The following is a 19,206-nucleotide window of genomic DNA, read 5'->3' as shown; positions in this document are numbered from 1 at the left end:
GCAATTTATTATAAAATTGCCAACAGATGGCGCGGTGTGTACCAAAATCTTATTTTCTTCTGTAATGTTTACACACGCGTTCAATGCCAACCACTTTGATAAACAGTGTTGATATATTTCGTTGTTATCACGTCGATACCTGCGAGATTGTACTATTTGTACACATTTCTGCTAGTTTTAACTTTATTCTGCTTTGCAATGAACTATGATTTAAATAATTATTTTGAGAGAAACAAATTTTTATTCTAAAATTATTCTAAATTAATTTTAAATAATTTAGTTAGTTTTATTTGAGTTTTTAATAGTTTAGGATCTAATAAATTACATTTCTTGTAGTTTATTATAAAAGTGCCAACAGATGGCGCAGTATGTCTTAAAATTTGATTTCTTCCGTTCAATATTTACAAACAAGTTGTGTGCGAACCGAATTGATAAACAGTGTTGATATGTTTAGTTTTTATCAAGTCGATACGTGTTAGACTGTAACATTTGTGCACATTTCTGCTGATTTTTAGTAAGTGAATTATAATTTTCAATTATAAATTTCGTAAATTTATGTTTCATTATTTAATTAGTTTAGTTTGGGTTTCTAATAATTTAGTACTTATTAAATAATATCAATAACAATTTATATTAAAATAAGTTTATTTCTCGTTGCGTCCTATTTGTAAATTATAAATACGTGCAATACAAAACATTCGATAACTAATGTAGTTTACATTTTGGATTGTTTCAAGTCAATGTTTAAAAAATATTCGAAAATTTATACAAATTTCTTCTGATTTCGATAATTTTGGATCCAATATCCCATCTTGAGGAATGCGCCTAATATAACAAAAGTACTCAAGACTAAAACACCGCGCAGAGTCCAATTTACATCATAAAAGATTCCGTACATCCACAAACCAGAGGAATAATACGTCATTAAATATCTGCAACAACACATTCATTATTATCAGTACTTATTACTTACAAAAATGTTGTTTTTGAAACATTTGACTGTTTTACGTGCGACTCTGACTAATTACTTACTGGAATGTATAAATGGCCATGAAAAAGTTTGAAATAATCATGGCGGTCTTGAATTTCGGTCGTGGCATCTCCCCAACATAAATTAAAAGTTCTCCCAGAAGCACAGGGATGATATTCGTGTGTATAGCAGAGTTGAGCCAAACAGGACAAGCATCTTCAAGCTGCTGTGGCAAAACCCAATCTCTTTTGATGGAAAACATTCCCCAGAAGGCAATAAACACAAGTAGAGTTGCCGGGAACATGATTACATTGTAGAGGTATCCATTGAATTTGGTTAATTTAGTTTTATATTCTTCAATTGCTTTTGTTTCTTTCATGAAACGCGTTAAGTCGAGTAAAAGGGCGATGAGAAAGTAAATAGTTTGAATTCCCTTGATAAAAATTAACAAAAATAAGTAAATTTTATGTTTTTTGTATTTTTAAACATGGTTACTTACAATATTCCAACTAGTGAAAAATCTTGGTCCAACACTCAACATATCTCTTGTTCTTCCATCGGGAAACTTCATGTAACTCGTCGACAATTCATTCATGTGATAAATAGTAACCACATGATGCACCAGCACAACCGAGTGAAAAATCAAACAAGTTTTACTCATTTTCTTGAATTAAAATTAAACTTTCGCGCACAAAGTAAACTTCTATTGCGTTAACGGCGTAAACTCGCTTGAAACTCACAAGCCCTGTGTTTATAAATCCGATTGAGCCCGCTGCGCATGCCTACCACTTTCAATACGCTCGCCCAACAAACAAGCGTCTTTTTTTAAGAGTAAAAAAACCTTATCACGGTGGCTGTGGCTGTGAACCGGACATGGATTTTTCTCGCTTGCAGCGAGTGTAGCGTCGAAATATATATTAAAATGTGAGATAATATAATTAATGTAACGGCTATATCGGCATCCCAGACAGATGCCGATTACGAATTACGCGTTTAGATAACAAACGGTTGACATGACTCGTAAACACAGCGCGAACGCACTAGACAGTGAATCCAGAGATAAATCAAAACATTCAAAACAATTTTATTTGTTATCATCAAACACGTGCTATATTCTTGCTGTAATTTCCGCATTATTATGAAATAATTAATGATTTTTAGTGGAATGACGTGAAAAGAGACTTAAATTACATAAGTTTATTTCGTCCTCATTTTTTGCGTTATTATTCTTTATCATTAGTCACTCGCGCACAGAATCCGGTTCATTTTATTATCATGCGCCATTCTTATCGTATTTTATCATTTGTGCTAATAAATGTTACGTCTTTAGCGATAATTTTTGTATGTCGAGTCATTTACATGATTATTTCTGCGAATTAGGACATTTAACTACGAAATCATCAAGAGTAAAACATATTTTTATTGAAAATCAGATCAAAGTAAAAAAGTAATGAGATAAATTAAGAATTAAGAGGTTCTTCTGTAAAATATGGATGAACTAACGCCTTGGACGCGCTGATTCTTTTCGCAGGGTCAAACTTAAGCATACTCTGCAAAAAAATCATTAATTTTACATCAAACACAAGTTTTTTGTTTTTACTCACCATAATCAAATCATGTGCATTCTCACACAAATTCGTGATTTGTTTGTTGATAGTAACATGATTCTTCACCTCAAATGAATTATATTGTACTGGATTCTCAGCAGGCCATTCACTCTCCTCTGGTTTACCCAAAATTCTAAATAAAAACAAATTAAAACATAAAATAATAATATTACACAGGATGTAGTTGAATTCATACTTGAATATTTTATTCAACTGATCAATTTCGGATTCGCCCACAAACAGTGGTGTCAATGAATATAGCTCAGCAATAATGCATCCAACTGACCAGACATCAACTGGACTTGCATAGGATACTTCCAAGAGCACTTCTGGTGCTCTATACCATAATGTAACCACAACTCTAGTCAGTTTCATGTCAAAATCATAACTTTTAGCTAAACCAAAATCAGCCAGCTTTAAATGTCCATTTTTGAGACTAAAATATTCTGTGGTTTTAAATCCCTATGGATAATTCTGTGTGAATGCAGGAAATCTACACCTTTGAGGATTTCTTCAGCCATTTGTCTGATTCTGACTGATCCCAGAGTATGTTTATTGGGTATTTTATTGAGATATGAAGCCAGATCTTCTTCAAGGTGTTCAAAAACCAGAAACATGATTAGCTCATTCACTAGCTTTTGACCATGACAAACATCCAGTAATCTTACTATGTTGGGATGTTCATGGGAGTCTAGTTGTTTCAGTAGTGCTATTTCTCGAAGTGTATTCATTGGGACACCATCTTCAGTCAGTGGGACCTTTACTTTCTTGAGGGCAACATAGGTATTGGTGTTTTTATCATAAGCCTTGAATACCATTCCATAGGCACCTATTTCAATGAAAAATAATTGTTTATGAATAAAATTAAATTAGATAATAGCTTTTTTGTTATACCTGTGCCAATAATGCCAATCTCTTCATAGGAATTCGGTTTTCTGTTATCCATTTTGATTTTGTGTTATATTTTGTGTGATTAGTGTTTGTATGAAGCAACAAGTGGTTATTGTAGGTTAGTCTATTGGAAGTCGGTTAAAACCGTTGGAACCAATGCAACTGGTAGCATGTCATAAGTACCTATTTTATTTTATTTTAGTTTGTGCATACAAGTGCATACAATCTTCATTAACGTACGTTTGCTAGGTGTGTACATTCATGCGATAAACCAGTTTTGAGCTGATGCGAATTGTATACAAGGTTTGTTTCATAGTTCGAAAAATTCTACTAGATGGCGATACCGTTCACTATATGAAACAAAATTATATAAAATAAAATAAGTAAACAAAACAAAACGTGTTTTGAGATATCAAATATAAAATTTTAGTGTTTACTTTTATTATTTTATGTTGAACTACATTAAAATAACTAATATCATGTTAATTTTCTATGAGAACTTAATTACTTCTCAGATTTTAATTTTATTTGCACAATTTGTTTAAAAAATGCGTAAACCGTAATAATAACACCGGAAGTTTGCGAATTAAATTTTTACCAATGCGCCTTTAAGTAATTAATTGCTTTTCGGCAAGTCTTTGTCCCGCAAGTGGATTAATTCAGCCGTCAACGCAGAAATACGCAAAAAACGCGCTACGCTACACATAAAGGTGACTAACCTAAGGCGACGCGAACGTCGGCAGAATCGAATTCGGACCGCAAATTCAGATAATTAAATTAATCACAAAGTTGACGTCGCACGTACGAAATATAAACTTGTTTCTCTTGAAGACGATTTGATATTTGACAATCAACGAAACAATTTACGTGATGTAACATTTCATGTGCTTTAATTAGGGTTTAATTTGAGTGTAATGGACGATTTTTGCTCAATTGTTTGTCGTTAAAGTTATGCAATGTAAAAAATTATCTAAAGAACCTTCCCGCGCTTCCTTTCATTAATCTACTGCAAGTTTTTCATTAGTGCAAAGTCAACATTTTGAGGATTTCCTAATGCATGTGTTTTTATTAAGGTTTTCGTTCTAAAAATATTAATCATCTTGATTGAAAAACCTTGTGTATCACATTTACATTTTCGATTGCCGCAATCTGCGAACGCTAATGTGCGCGTAATGAAATTCGTTTTCGCAAAGTTCTGGACAACTGGTTTCGTTCCGACGCGCGATTACCATTAAAGAACGCCTCTAATAGGCAATAGTAAATAGTAATAACACGAGGAAGTTTTTATTCGCGTGATATAAAATACTCATGCTACCTGATTTTACCCACAGATATCAGCATGCGACTAGCCGCACAGAACGCGCTTGCTGTGTGTCTTCTCTCGTGTCTTGTTGTGTGTTTGTCTCTTTGCGTAGAGTTGGGACTTCCTGCAGCCACTTGGGCGGTTGGTTCTCAGAGAGACAAAAGTTTGACGCTCGAAAAACGCCGGGTCAGTGGTAGATCAGTGGAGGATCGCATAACAAGTGCGCTATTTAAGATTTAAACAATATCTAACAACAAATTTAATTTATTCTATAATGTGGTAAATATTCAAAACGTTACAAGAAAACAAAGGAATCGTATAAATTATTTATTTATTTACTTGTACGATAATTAATTGGGAGTAAAAATGCGGCATAAATATAAAAGTTTATTGAGTGCTATATTATTAACATTTATCACGATTAATGAAGCTGTGAAAATTGACAGTCAAGTGACTGTTATAAAAAATGGTAAGTGAATATTTAATTTTTAATTTTTACACGTTTTTCACTTTGAAAAACTTGTTTTTTTAATTGTCATTTCACGATTTTGATGTTGAAATTTTTAATTTTTACGTCTTTATTTAGTTTAGACAAGAAAATAGCAAATATTGCAAAATATAGCAACCTGTAATTGTATTATAGTGCTGGGCGTAATTGAAAATAATTAAAAGTACACGAATCGCACAAGAATTACAAGAATTAAATTGTTTATACGCGTCGGGCGGAAGTTGCATTGCACAATTTTTCAGTACATTAGGATTGCATCAATTTCAAACACTTTGAAACATGTTAAAAGTTTTTAAATGAAATATTTGTGGTTCAAAAACTAAACTAACTGTAAATTTGCGAAGATTTGCAAATGAATGCTGATCTGCTCTACTAAAACAATTCCTCGGGGCATAAAGCAATAATTCGGTCAATATTTGAACTTTGAAACCTTGTTTTTTATTGATGATTATTTTATTTTTAGATTGCTTTGAACGACAGGCAATCGGCTACAGATTGAAACAATCTGATATCTACAAAACTTTAGATGTTAAAACCGTACCTGAGTGTCAACGAGAATGTACAAAAGAAGAAGATATGTGTAAAACGTTTAGTTTTGGGTTAGTTTTTAAAACTTCTCAAAAACCAATTAAAATTATTATTAAAAAATTTTCAGTATTGGAGTCAAAGGTAACGCTAGTTGTGAGCTCAGTAAAAAAGTTATCCGGGAGACCGCAGATCTCAAACCAATTGGTACTCTGCTAGATGAAGACTTTGATCTGTATATTAAAAAATTAGGTTGTAAACTCGTCATCGAGCAGAAACCTTCGACGGAAACTCCACAATCTGATGAGATACCTAGTGTTTCCCTTGGGTCTGAACCATATGGACCTGATAATTTCAAACCTAACAAACCTATCAGTGGGTCAAGTAGTTCCAATAATAATGGCGGCTATGGTCATAATAATAATAATAATAACAAGCCCCCACAAAGAAAACCTCATGGTACCCTTCAAACTACATTAATCAGCGTTAGACCAGACCCCAACAGACCGGGTTATACTGGATTGTCTTCTGCTTTGACTGCTAATTCTCTAGGTTCAGGTGGCTATGATAGACCAGATAGACCTGTGAATGAACCATTAAATGAGCGTCCATTTTATGGTGAAAGTCCACGACCTAGACCTAAACCAGTTGGTTTTGATTCCTATGGAGGTGTATCAAACTCATTTGTGAATGAGATCCCCGACAGGCCTGTTTATGGAGGTTCTGAACGACCAGGTGGGTTATACCAAGGTCAGTCTGGATATGGGTCGTCTTATAGTGGATCCTACGGTGGGGGTTATGATTCTTCTAATTATGATGGACCTTCAAGGCCTTACAAACCTTACAAACCCCTAGAGATCCAATTGATAATGAGGTGTTTTATAATAGACCGGAAGTCAATAGACCTGGTTTTAGACCAGGTGTTGGATATTATAGACCCATTGATCCTATGATGGATGAATTCAAACCACATTTTGATAATCTACGCCCTGAATCCTGGGGTGGGTATGAAAGACCTGATCCTATGAGGGATCCAATAACTTCTTATGAATATGGAATGACCATGGGAAGACCTCCTTTTGATGAACCCTCCCGACCATCCTATGAAACACGTCCTGAATTTGATAGACCAAGCCGTCCTGAAAGACCTCAAAGGCCTTCTGGATATTACCGACCATCTTATGATGACAGGGATCGTCCAAGCCGACCTGAGATGGAATTTAGTAGACCTGGGAGACCACAATATGAATACGGTAATGGACGACCTGATGTACCTCCTAATTTCCGACCAGAAAACAGACCCATGGTTCCCACTTATGAAGAAAGACCTTTCAATAGACCTGAACGACCTGTAAGACCTGATGGTGGGTATGGTCAAAGACCATCAGACTTTAGACCACCACCAGATTATATTGAAGATAGACCAGGTCCAGGGAGCTATGACAGACCACAAAGACCTTCCTTTGAAGAAAGACCTGTTTACGAACGACCTAGTAGACCTAGACCTACCAGTTATGAAGAACCTAATCAATATAGACCCAACTGGGATAAGGACACCATCAATCGTCCCTACGACTCAAATAACCCCAACGTAAACTACGAAAACGTAGTAAAACCCGTTACTGAAGAATCTGATTATGGTGGAAACCGTCGACAAGACAATCTAGGTCCTCCACACAGAAATAACACTGGACCAATAGTCTCGCAATCCCTTGGTCCAAACGGGGAGAAAATTACATCTATAATCACCGAGCTAAAACCAGGTTAGTAAACGAAAAACATTATTGATTAAGTTGAAGATTTAGATTTTCTCGCCGGTTTGAAATTTAAGTATCCGTTTGGGCATTGTTTAACTTGTCGAAAATTTGCATATTCTCTCTTTGTGCCGCCGAGTCAAGGTTGGCGCATAAGTAAATCGAGCAGGCTTTGATGCATGTAGAAAAAGAGACCTCAACACACCGCGCGTAGAGTGAAGATTGATGATCATTAAGACATTAGAGTCGAATGCAAAACGTAGCAAAAACGCAGCAAAAACACTGAATCGCCAACGAGCTGTAACTCGAATACAGAATTTACGCAATGCGATTACACTGCAACTGAAACTTTATTTAACAAAAGAAATAAATACTTAAATATAACCTAAAAGTATTTAACTGTCAAATTTATTTGAAGCTAGGTTAGGTTATGTTTTAATTAGCATTTTGTTGCTATGCGATTGTTGCGATTCTGACTTAATGATAGAGCAGAATCTCTTCCTGGAATGAATCAAATCTGAAAACATTCATTCATCTTTAATTCTACGCGATCCACGCCGCTAGCAAAGAGCGAGCGAAACGACCGTAACGGCCATGAATCATTTTGTTTCGCAATGAAAATCACTTTGTCTCACACTCTCACAGCTCAACTCGCCTCAATGTCTGCGATCTGCGATCGCAAAGTCTCAATTGCAGCACAAACAACAGAAATACCCAAAGATGAGTTGAGGATTGCTTAAAATTGAATGTTGAACCAGATTTAAATGCGAACGTAATCTAATTAATGAGAAGCAACACAAACCATTATTAAACATATTATTAAACATGTTATTAGCGTGCGGATTGTTTTGAAAACGCTATCCATCATTCGCCTAACAAGGTGTGGTTAATTATTCATGAAATAATCACAAATTTTCAACGCTTTATTCTTATTTTTATTCATTACGCAATATTCTTGCATCGTTTACTTGTAATTTACTAATTAAGCGCGTCATGACAAAACTGATACTTCAATGCTGAATCAGTACTTAGATTTAATTGGAATTAATTGAATTTGGCTCATTAGACTAATGTTACCTTCTTGAAAACACAAAAAAACGTTTTGTAAGAGAACTTGAAGTGCGTTCTTGAATTGCGTCAAGTTTAACTTGTGATCAATTGAACAATGTGATGTAAACGCACGGTTGGTGGTAATTTCGTCTTTTGTTTCAATTGCGCTTCGTTAATTAATGAATTAACGCGTATTTTTAAGGTTTTGTAGGCTAATTTTTCATTTTGTTATTGCGACACTTGAAAAAAATTGTAATTGAGCTCAAGACAACATCGCGAGTGAAATTTTTAGTTTACATTCAATTTTTAAGCACAAATTTTAATTCGGATATGATTTTGATGTTTTATTCAGTTCATAAAACTCAAAAATCTATGATAATTCAAGGTTTACGTTTGTAGTTCTTCCTGAGAGTGACTGAAGTCATCAGATGCCACGCTAAACGTTTGTAAATCACAGCGCATTTTCCAGAATCACGCAGACTTTACGCGCATGAGAAAATTGCCCTCAATTATTTGTTTATTATCATTTTTGTTGGAGGTTCTTCTTGTTCTTTACGTTAATTATCCACACCAAGAAATGTCACTTTTGTCTCCCGGTACATGTTTACTTCTCACACATCTCAACTTAACTTTAGTTCATTGTCAACTTTAACTTTTAATGGTTTATTAAACCATTGTCTCCTACGAGTATGCTCACAGGCGATAAAGTTGGAGTTAAGTCCGAGGCACATTTAAAGACGTTAAAATCACATCAAGAAATTCCGGAAGAAATGAATATCTTTAATCACTCAAAAATGTTTTGGTAAAGAAGTTAATTTCCGGGAAAAATTACTTATTGTTTAAAAAAACGCTTCAATAATTTATCATTCATCACTTGCTGATTGTTAATAATGTTAGTAGTTAGAATATACGCACATGTTAATTAATCCACATCCGTTCGGGCGTAGATGTGATCTCGACGAATGCGGCGTCGATATTATTCCCACAATTTGCATCAGCACATTATGGGACGGACGTGAACGGGAATTAACAATTTGTACAATAATAAAATGCGTTCGCGGACGGGTATTGATCATGTTTCGCATTTGAGAACAATTAATTTGATGCGCGTTGTTGTAACCTCGCCTAGATTTGCATTCAAACGCACTGAAAACGCATTGTCAACCTGAACAAATATAACAACTGCATTCACAATGTAAAACATGAAATTTTAAGGTTAGGATTTTCTAGTTTTGAGTTGAGGTTATGTTTGAAGATAAAATCAATTTAAATTTATTTTTAGGGGCTGTTATATATAATAGCATTGATTTCTGTTATTATATTTAATGTTTTTATAGTTTTAGATGTTTTTGTTTTTGTTTGATGCGAGTAGGCAGGTACAATAGTAAAATCGCCTTGAAAAGAATGCACCGCCACAAACGCTGCCCGCGCCTTGAATGCGAGAATATAAATTCCGCCGGCGTCAAACGCTGACGACCAGTAGCATCTAATAATTTGCCAAATAAACATTTTCTATCTACTGCCCATAAACACTGCCTTAAAACTTAAGAAGACTTGAAAACAATCGAGGATCACTCTCGTTTGTTTTGCGCGCGCGTTCGTACGATTGGGAAATTGCGCGCGTTTCATTTTGCAAACGTTTCGAAAACCGTCGTCGCAACGGCTCAAACGCATCGAAACCTTCTTTTGCGTCTTCGGCGAGAGGCGTTTAGTCGGTTCACGTGCGCGGCGCGCGAGTGTTGTGCGGGTGTTGACGCGAATTAAAGAAAATGCGATCGCAATTTCAAAGTTTATAAAAGTTCAAAATGGCCGACTGTGTTACCACCGGTCACAATTATCCCGCATTGCAATTATTTAGTGTTTAATTTAATTACTAATAATTATTAAGTGAATTAAATTGATTTTGTGGGACTTTTTGGCGAGTATTAGCGTAAAAAGACATTGCGAAGACAATGACAACGATGGGTATTCGGTGCGCTGTGATATTAGTGTTAATTTCGTGTTCGATCACGCACATCCTATGCGGATACCTGCCGAGTCGAATTATTATAGTCGAAGATGCCAAAGGTAATGAATGGTTTCTTAACCTAACTTAACATATAACCTAAAAATTTCGGATGAGATTACAAAATCAAGTGTCGATTATATCACATTACACGTTTGGCAAATATTTACAGATTTATGTTATTCTTGCAGCTTGTGTTTGTGTTTGAGTTTAAACTTCTACTCTAGTTATTGTATTTATTGTGCGGCCGAATGAATGAGAACGATGGGCACACACTTTACGGACGAAGCGCGAGACGCCATTGCATAAGAGAAAGTAATTTACATCATCCTCACACATCTAGAGCTCTCGTGTGCTCATTGTTTCAGAACCAACACGAGAGAAGCACCATAATGACTGAATTTTGAATTTAGACTTTTAGAGCAGACTATTTACGCAGAATTGCCCAAAATTAAATAGAAAATATATCGAAGGGGTCAGCCATTAAACAAAATATTTGTAGGTTAAAAAATTAAAACTACGGGTTTTTATACAAATTTAATATTTTTTAATTGTTAAAACTTATTACCTACACAGGCGAATTTTTATTAAATTTTAATATAAAAGTCATTTGCAAAGGTGCATACATAGTTTAAATAGAAATAATATAAATTGTATGTTAAGAATATCAAGTTTATGGCCTTAATAGATGACTGCGCACACTTTTCATTTCGTTTCGAGCTCGCGCGAAATGCAACACAATGATGTGGCGAATAAACAAATTCCCACAATGCTGAGCGCTGAACAAACACAACTTTGCTATTAAAAGTAGAAGTAGACGTATTAAAACGGTGGCGATAAAAACGCAGAATTAAGACCAGACGAATAGAAATTTATACTTCTTGCAAACGAAAAAAAAAATGTAGGCGTGTTTTTGCATAAATGAGACATGAACATGGTGGCAAAGTTAATTCGGGTTAATTGTAAATTTTTGCAACACATTCAAGCAAAAACCAACAACGGAAAATTGTAATTTATAAATTTGATTTTTTTGTGTTTCAGCTTGTTTTCGACGTGCGCTTGCAGGAAAACGTGTTACTCGCAGTCTTGTGAGACGTGCGTTATCCTGCGGCAGGGTCGAAGACTGTCAGCAGGAGTGCCAGGACGAGAAACGATTTGTTTGCGAAGGTTTTAATTACAGGTAAATTAAATTAAATTAGATTTTTATGTGTTTTATGCGTTTGACTATTGTCTGTACTTCACATCGGTTACATCGGTAATGATCATAGTTGTTTTTGTTTTTGTCAAGTCACAGTTATACGTTTAGCTGCAGCGTACTTAACGAATTACACGCCAGCTCACACTTGAGTCTCACACCTTCGCGAAGAACAAACGACGAAAACAAAAGTTCTTTGGCACGGAGATCATGAGCGCGCTTGGAATTAATTTGTGCGCAAATTGAAATGAAAAGCAACAAAACAAAAGAGGAATAATTATGATTTTTTAATTAGTAACATCTGCAGTGTTAAGCTTGCCACTTTAAATGTGTCGAGAAGGTGAAAAGAAGAAAAGATTAAAAATGACATTGAATTTACATAATACTTAATGATTTTTACATTATAACATTTTAAGTAGTTAAATTTTAATTTAAAATTTTACTATCAAAATATAAAACAAAAAATTTGCGTGAAAAGGAAAATCTACATAAATTCAATGTCGATTTTTTTTATTATAAAACAATTAATTGTGTTATTTAGTGTGTAAAAAAATCTTTTGTCATAAATAACGGGTTTTCACTTGTATTCTTTTATTGCGCACGTGTCATTTACGATGAGATAATACAAAACATTTATGTCTATACATCATGCACGTAAACACATCCTGAAAGTGAAACAAATGAACAACTGACTCATCTGATTGTTTTTATTATAACGGATACAGAAAAAAACAAAAGTGATGCTCAGCACGCGAAATGCATTAACATAATGCCACAGCGTGCAAAATTGCAAAAATTATCGCAGAAATTACACACAAAAAAAGAGGAAATGAACACGCATCTCTTGTCCTGTCGCCAGTGTGCATCATCACTGGCCCAAGGTCGCGCAAGATAATCGTGATGACCATGCAATACATTCCATGTGCAAAAAGACCTTCCTCAATTGAATCGTGATTACGCAAGCCGTGCATGTTACTGTTATTATTTTGTGACTCATGACGTAACTTTAAATTGCTGCAGGTTGGATCCATCAGGTCGTGGTAATGGCGACTGCGAATTGTTGGACTTGCCAATGATCCGCATGGATATGATACGGGATATTTACCCAGATCCCGATTATGATTTATACGAAAAAGACCGGAATGGTTATCCGGATTGTAAGGGAGGTGGTTTTGGTTATGGGTTTGGTGATAGAGACCGTGATCGGCATAGGGATAGAGATAGAGATCGCGATTATGACCGAAATCCTTACGCTGATCGTAGACAAGACTCAGGATATGATCGGGATCGCCCGGAGCCACGCCCAATTGCTCTGCCTCCTAGACCTTTAGATTATCCCAGATATCCTGATAGAAACCAGGATAGGTATGATGATCGGAGACGTCCAGGAGGGTATCTCCCTGATAATCGGCGGGTAGATGACCATCATGGGCATGGACATTATGGGCCTGGAGGCGGAGGTAAGAGGTGTCCTTGACATTCGTGCTGGGTGGAGCATAGAATAGAGTTTTAGATTCGTAGACTAGAACAATGCACTTTTATAAACCTATAAGGAATTATGTCAACAGTACAAAAGAAAACAATGGCGCCATAATTTATTGTTGTACATTTGTGACTTTTGAGCACTTTTTGGAATTGGGCACGATTTGGAGTTTTTGAACACCTCGCATTTGTAGAATTAGACGCACCACATAGATTTTAGATAGTATTTTTTGTGTGATTGACTATCGTGTTTGGAAATTTTGTACTTTTTGATGATAATTTAAAAAACTATAAATAAAAACTAGTTGGAAGACAAAGGCGTTTTATTTTTTGAACTTTACTAATTTCGCTTTTACTAATTTCGAACTTCTAACGTTCTAGATTATCACAATCACAACAATTACGACTTTAACAACCATCGCGACTCCCCTTCATACCTCCCAGACCGGAAGCCCGCGCATGATCGCAACCAGTGGGGACTAGCGGGTTCCAATTCGTGGGGGTCTTACGGCAATGGTCATACACAATCGAATGGGTATGGGCATGGTCAGAGTAATGGTGTTCCTGCCCCGTATGATATACCAGCTGGGGATACTTACGCTCCTAAACCAGGGTATGACTTATTACCAAAGCAACCAAGTTATTTACCTGGGAATACCATTGGTGGGTCAAGAGGATATGGGCAGGAGACAGGGGGGATTTATGGGAATGCATATGGTGGGTCCTACGGTGGTATAACTTATGGATCAACAAGACCTACATTTGGTATTGTGATTCCCATCAATTCAAATAATTTCGGACAACCTAAACCATCAGGATATGGATCAACAGGTAGTGGGTATGGATCTGCGTCAGGTAGTGGGGGAACTAGTGGGTATGACTATTCAAATGTTCCGATATCAGAAGATAACTTTCCTCATACAAACGGGGACACTTTGGAACACAAAGATGGTGATTCTAAACATAGTGGTTATAATTTCCTTAAAGATGAGTGTTCTCTAAGAACGGCCACGGGTTTCCGTCTGCATAAAATCATAGTGAAGAAATATTACTCTGTTCCGGATATTTACGAATGTGAAACGTTGTGTTTTAAGGAGAAAGATTTCCAATGTTATTCATATGCGTACAGATACACGATGACATCAAGTGTCCCTACTGATAATTGCTATCTCAGCGAGAGAAGCTACAAGCAGTTAGATTTTTATACAGATTTAGAACCTGATAGAGATTTTGATATTTATACAATGAATAATCGTAAAAAGTGCGAGGAACAGATTCCGTTAGAAAAAGAACACTCTGATTGTTTCTGGCATACAAGGAGTGGTCAGAGATTGGATCAGAAAGTTGTACGGGAAGCCACCATGGTGAAGAGCATCGTGGAGTGTCAACTTGCTTGCCTTAGATCAACAATATTTTTATGTAGGGGATTCAGTTTCAGGTAGGAATTTTATTAATTTCTTTGAGAAATATCTAAAAAAATATAATATTTAAAAACAGATACGGATCTCCGGTTATTGGAGGCCCAGTTGAGAATTGTCTGCTTACTGATTGGCCCTTCAAAGAAATAGATCCAAACACACAATTTGCGAGCGAATTGGGTTTCGAAATCTATGAGCGTGGAAGTTTTGGACATGGCTGTGAACCTAATCATTTTGCCGTTCGAGGAAAGGATCATCCTATCGTTGGTGCAAAAACTGATCAACGTAACATTTCTTTTAAATATCTCACATTTATTAAAATTATAATTTGTCTTTTTTAGTTTGTTATGTAGGTTACGGCACACCTGCGCGACTTCAACCATCTGCGATTAGGAAATCGTTGACGGTTACGTCTGAATTGGATTGTAAAACAGAGTGTACCAAGTTTAGACATTCCAGTTTATTCCAGTGCATGTCATTCAGCTATAGGTAATTAATTTTTAGTTTTTACTTTTGAAAAGAGTAACATATTTTTGTTGCACATAGGAGTAAACCTCAACGTGGTGAACCCAACTGTGATCTTTCCGATATTCTTCAACGGGACTTACTTAATAACATAGATTATATTCCCGATTCTGATTCGTGGTTATTTGCATGGGACCATTACAATCCTGAGTGTGTGAGTATAGGTAATCCTCCAAACCCTTCTCCTGGAGGAGGCCAGGGTCAAGGTGGTTATGGTCAAGGAGGCGGAGGTGGTCACTATATTCCAAACCAGAGTCATGGTCATGGCCATGGTCATGGTGGAGGATATGGTTCTGGTTTTAGAGGAGATCAGGGAGCAAATCATGGTCATGGATTGATTGCATTAAGACCACATCCGCATGATGGTCCTCATGGTACCCATGCTCATGAAAACGGCCACGGCAGAGATGATCTCTATGATATACGAAAATATGGTAATCTAGGACAACTGAAACAATTTTTTTACTACTTTTATGTGTTTTTTTTTTAATTTAACAGAAGGACCTATTACTGCTTTGGACACTTGGAGAGTCTACTCGGTAAGTGGTTGGCCTTGTCGTCGTGGTTCCCTTTGTCGTGAAAACAAAGATGCTGGTTTCTGGTACTGCGACCTTGAAGGAGGTGATCGCGGAACTTGGGATTACTGTTGTCGTCCGGATCATCAATGTGGGTATTCTGAAGGTTACAATTATCAATGGTGTTATGTTGGTCCAGAACGCACGCAATGGCGTAAATGTAGTGAAAGATACTATCCCTACTCCCCACAACGTCGTCCTGGTGGTTCTGGACACCGTGGATCTCAAAAACCATACCTACCCTCATACAATCCAAACTATGATCCCCCACCACCTTATGCCGATGGTTTCCTGCCTTCGAACGCACCGCGACCACCTCCATTCCGACCCAATCGTCCATTACAACGTCCTCGCATCCCACCAAACATGCCAAGTCTCAACGAATATGAATCGGAATTCAATCGTCAGTTCCTGGATCCGCCGAAACCTGGAGGCTTTGGAGAACCTCGCTACTGGCCTGTGTCATATCTCCACAAGGAGCAACCACCTGAAGCTGGGAACGCCACTGAATTTAAATACGACCGCATGAAAGATGGACGCATTAACGCCATTCATAATCTTATCACAATCATAAAATCCAATACTCTGAAAGACATCAAATACGAAATCAACAACGATACTAATCTTCTCATACAAGTACCACTGCCAGGAAATTTCACTCAAGATGGTAAAGTCAACACCACATCAACAAACAAAACAACAAGTTCGAAACGAAATAGAAACAGAGATAAAGCAAACATAGAAGAATCTCAACCTGAGAATTCTACGAAAACCAACAATGAAACCAAAGCGGATCAAATTGACGCAGCTTCCGAAGATGGTTCCACAAATAATAAAAGCGTAAATACCAGACATGTTCATCGTAATGATCATGAACATCCTAAATTCTTTACTTCGGGGTCTTCAGGGATAGCAAATATAGATTCCCCGGGATCTCATCGATCAGGTAGATCAAGACAGTTATCTATACAAGATATCACAAAACATCTGTCAACGCATGAGCTAAGAGCATCTCCGTTAAAAGTGGAGAAGGGGCATGAGGAGTTAGCGCCACTAACAGTGCCGACGTACAAAAAGAGTTATATCGTGCGGACAAACAAAACCGATCGGTCCTTGAACATTTCGTTCTAAAATGTTCAAGTTAGCAGGTTAAGTGTATTATAATATAATGTGCGCTTATATACCAAGTAAGTTTTAGTAATACTTAGAGTAGTAAAAAGTATTAAGAATTGGTAGTGATTAAAATATTTAAGTATACATTTTATTTATTTGCGAACGGTCAGTGTTAATGGCTAGATTTTATCAAATCAGCTGCTCTTTCTGCAAGAGCAATCACGGCCATGTTGGTATTCCCGGTAACAATCAGTGGCATAACGCTCGCGTCCACAACTCTGAGACCATCAATGCCGTGAACTTTCAAATCTTCATCGACGACAGCCATGTTATCATTACCAATTTTACACGTGCCTGATGGATGATACAGAGTAGTAGCAAAATTCCTCAAACTGCAAGTCCAGAACTTTTTCGAATTGAATTCTAAGTGTTTGCAATTGGGGATTTCAAAGTCTACAACTTTGGAACCAGCGAAAGCATCGGTGCTCACTAACTGATTTAAATGTCTAATGGCACCTAACATAGTTTCTACATCATGTTCATCTGTAAGATATCCGGGATGGATCAATGGAGCATCTTTAGCTTTATTACTGGCTAAGAGAATCTGACCACGTGATTTTGGTTTTGATAAAATTGCAATGAAAGTCATCATTAGATTCTCGGCACTTTCGGCCATAATACTATCTGCTGATACTTCATTGAAACCCAATTTTGTGACATAGAACGGGAGAGAATCTGATCTTTCTTTAACATTGTCATATGCATGTATTGAATGTCAGGGTATTCGGAGTCATTTCTGGTGTTGATCCATCCAACCATTTCACCAATGTCAATTTGTCCAATGGGACCATCTTTTGTCTGGCAATAACCTTCGAGGAATTGTTTTGCGTCAACTGCAATAGGTAAATGAGGGATCTTGACCAGGTATCCGGGGAACATCAAATGGTCCTGGAGATTCTGCCCAACTCCAGGGAGTTCTTTAATTTGAGGAATTCGAAGTGGTTGCAGGACAGATTTGGGGCCTATTCCGGAAAGCATTAGTAATTGTGGTGACATTACTGCACCAGCGGACATAATCACTTCCTTAGAAGCGTAGAGTTTCTGCTCGTTCTGAAGAAGAACCCCAATTGCTTTGGGACCATCTCTTCTTCTAAAGAGCACACGCTCTACGGCGGTGTTGGTCATCACACAAAGATTACGTCTTTTGTTTGCGGTTACAATATATGCTTTAGCAGTGTTGAATCTTTGGTTTGCATTGATGGTTAAATTAATATCTTGGTAACCAAGATGGACACTGTGGTCATTTACGGGTAGACCCATAGCTTCCGCGGCAGCTAAGACCATTGCCCTTGTAGGCATTGGACTTTGATAGGTTGATGTTTGCATTTGTTTGAAGGCTTTATCATAGTATGGTTTTATATTATCCCAACTCCAACGAGTGTTGCCCAGGTTGGCCCATTCATCATAATCACGTTTGAATCCTTTAATAGCCAACATTGCGTTGATAGTACTACCCCACCTAAGGCTTTTCCTTGTGGCCAGTTACATCTTTGATTGGTGAGACCTAGACAATGGTTACCAAGTTCTGTTTTGAATTGCCAATCTTCTTCTGTGCCTTGTAAAGCCATGAAAGTAGCTGGGGCCTACAAATATTTGGAATATTTTGTCTTTTTTTACTTTAAATTTTTTTTACCTCTGATAATTGACTTGGTACACCTCCAGCTTCAATCAAAAGCACTTTCCAATTAGGATTTTCTGTTAAACGTGAGGCCAGAGTTGTTCCAGCCGATCCTCCACCAATAATAATAAAGTCATATTTATTTTTCGCGCTGAGATCGCATTGCGTTTGGTAACTACTTCTATCATACAACGGACATTGATTCAGATAAGTTGCAATAAATGCAAGAAATTTCAACGCTTCGACGGAAAGCGCCATTTTTCCAGTTGGAAATATTAAAATTTAGTGCTTGGTTGAGGTGGTATTACACAATTTTTATACTCGTGAATGTCGTGAATCTTATCGCTGTATTTATTTTTATATATTATTATAATTATGAAACCATCGCCATTAGTTTATTAGTAATGGAAATAACTTATCAGCAGCACTTCAATTATTCAAATGCCAAAGTGTACTCTCGAAACCGTCTTATAGAGCATTTTTTATCAGCTATTTCGTAAATTTATAACAACCAGACGCGTAAACATAAATTAAGAACAAATCTTTTGATAATAACAATATTGCAGTAACATTATTTTAGTAAAACTAATAAAACAATGTAAAATTA

General features: G+C 36.5%; 4 protein-coding genes across 4 annotated transcripts; 1 reads left to right on the top strand and 3 right to left on the bottom strand.

Moving 5' to 3' along the window:
- Positions 1 to 627: 627 nt before the first annotated feature.
- On the bottom strand, positions 628 to 1,815 carry LOC135798276 (androgen-dependent TFPI-regulating protein-like). Its single transcript, XM_065311065.1, has 3 exons — positions 1,470 to 1,815; positions 1,033 to 1,403; positions 628 to 932 (listed from the first exon to the last, which is right to left on the bottom strand). Exons 1-3 carry the CDS (start codon positions 1,629 to 1,631, stop codon positions 764 to 766), a joined length of 702 nt encoding a protein of 233 aa, XP_065167137.1. The 5' UTR covers positions 1,632 to 1,815; the 3' UTR covers positions 628 to 763.
- A 557-nt stretch (positions 1,816 to 2,372) lies between these two features.
- Positions 2,373 to 3,784, bottom strand: Cdk4 (Cyclin-dependent kinase 4). The gene is given in 5 exon segments (XM_065312187.1): positions 2,373 to 2,520; positions 2,575 to 2,710; positions 2,774 to 3,005; positions 3,008 to 3,406; positions 3,472 to 3,784. Coding segments are annotated over 5 exon segments (909 nt in total). The 5' UTR covers positions 3,524 to 3,784; the 3' UTR covers positions 2,373 to 2,430.
- Positions 3,785 to 4,760: 976 nt separating this feature from the next.
- On the top strand, positions 4,761 to 17,065 carry LOC135798275 (uncharacterized). Its single transcript, XM_065311064.1, is given in 11 exon segments — positions 4,761 to 5,240; positions 5,743 to 5,878; positions 5,935 to 6,749; positions 6,752 to 7,567; positions 11,655 to 11,793; positions 12,829 to 13,268; positions 13,672 to 14,728; positions 14,788 to 14,993; positions 15,050 to 15,197; positions 15,255 to 15,667; positions 15,732 to 17,065. Coding segments are annotated over 11 exon segments (5,481 nt in total). The 5' UTR covers positions 4,761 to 5,137; the 3' UTR covers positions 16,940 to 17,065.
- Positions 17,056 to 19,018, bottom strand: LOC135798274 (choline dehydrogenase, mitochondrial-like). The gene is made up of 2 exons (XM_065311063.1): positions 18,615 to 19,018; positions 17,056 to 18,564 (listed from the first exon to the last, which is right to left on the bottom strand). The coding sequence occupies exon 2, from the start codon at positions 18,416 to 18,418 to the stop codon at positions 17,573 to 17,575; it is 846 nt and encodes a 281-aa protein (XP_065167135.1). The 5' UTR covers positions 18,419 to 18,564; positions 18,615 to 19,018; the 3' UTR covers positions 17,056 to 17,572.
- Between the last annotated feature and the right edge of the window lie 188 nt (positions 19,019 to 19,206).

The sequence above is a fragment of the Atheta coriaria genome, unplaced genomic scaffold (assembly GCF_025399875.1).
Source record: "Atheta coriaria isolate IRGN ID8LTWV9N9 unplaced genomic scaffold, Caltech_Dcor_3.1 hic_scaffold_9_pilon, whole genome shotgun sequence".
Taxonomy (NCBI): Eukaryota; Metazoa; Arthropoda; class Insecta; order Coleoptera; family Staphylinidae; genus Dalotia; species Dalotia coriaria.
The sequence above is the reverse complement of the archived record's forward strand: the minus strand, read 5'-3'. Positions and strand labels throughout refer to the sequence as shown.